Genomic DNA, 1018 nt, shown 5'->3' with positions numbered 1-1018 from the left:
AGCACAGTGGATCATTCATGTGTACACTTTACCAACAAAATATAAGTAAAAACTTCCAGAGTCCATCTAAACACAAGCCTTCAGTAAGTCTATCATCCACCTTAAACTTTCCCTGATCTTACCTGGTGACAAGGAAGGCAGGATCTTTCACCACTTCTGCCCCAACCCGAATGTGTCCCTGTTCAATGAAGGTAATGGCTGAACGCAAGTCCTGGACCATCCTGCTTCTCACCATGACACATGGCAAACGTCTTCGGCAGAAGGCAGAGGCAGTAATGCGATTGCAGAACTGTAGGTTCCACTTGGTTGGGATGAGTCCCATAGCATATCTGAAATCAGAGAAATGTGTTGACTCAACAGAATAAAGAACTGATTAATAAAATAAATGAGAGAACAGTACATTCAAATGCTGTTGCATAATCTCTATTCTGTCATTATGCCCTAAGTATATGATTGATCTCCCTGCTTCCTCATTTTTGTAATAAAGCATAACAAGAATAGTCCAATTCAAGTATAACAAGAAGAAGTACTCTGAGTTGAGGCAAGGAATATAAATGATTATTTAGAGAATTTAGTGTAACCATTATTGAAATACGATTCCTTTATATACTCTCAATAGTGGAGGTTTAGGATTATATCACAGACAAAGAAAAAATAAATTCAATGAAATATTTATTTTTAGGATTAAAAGCAACAATAAGAGGACCATCTGGAAGAGTTAGGCCTCAAAAACATTCTCTTTGTGTAGTAATGGAAGGTACCACAATTGACTGTCCCAAAAGTATTCACTCCAGCTCTGTGGTATCTGCTAACTTCCACCTCATTTGCTTAACTGTGTCTATTGAAAAGTTGTTTTTATGATGAATTTCATAAATTATCGGTCTGCTTTAGCCAGTGTGTAATGCTGAATCATTTATAATGCACTGAGATTAGTATATAAAAAAATGTACCATAGAACACAAATGATTTACGGTGACGGCCAAATGGCCCCAGTGGTTCCTATCACAAATATGTTTAT

General features: G+C 36.8%; 1 protein-coding gene across 2 annotated transcripts in view; it reads right to left on the bottom strand.

Annotated features, from left to right (window-relative positions):
• The window catches only part of LOC119592528 (U3 small nucleolar ribonucleoprotein protein IMP3-like), a 22589-nt gene that overhangs the window by 2676 nt on the left and 18895 nt on the right, over window positions 1–1018 (bottom strand). For both annotated transcript variants that reach the window (XM_037941387.1, XM_037941386.1), the window contains exon 3: window positions 123–329. In XM_037941387.1, coding sequence (XP_037797315.1) covers window positions 123–329 — 207 coding nt within the window. The remainder of the gene's footprint in view (window positions 1–122; window positions 330–1018) is intronic.

Source organism: Penaeus monodon, chromosome 30, assembly GCF_015228065.2.
Source record: "Penaeus monodon isolate SGIC_2016 chromosome 30, NSTDA_Pmon_1, whole genome shotgun sequence".
Lineage (NCBI taxonomy): Eukaryota > Metazoa > Arthropoda > Malacostraca > Decapoda > Penaeidae > Penaeus > Penaeus monodon.
This window is presented reverse-complemented; position numbering and strand designations above follow the sequence as displayed.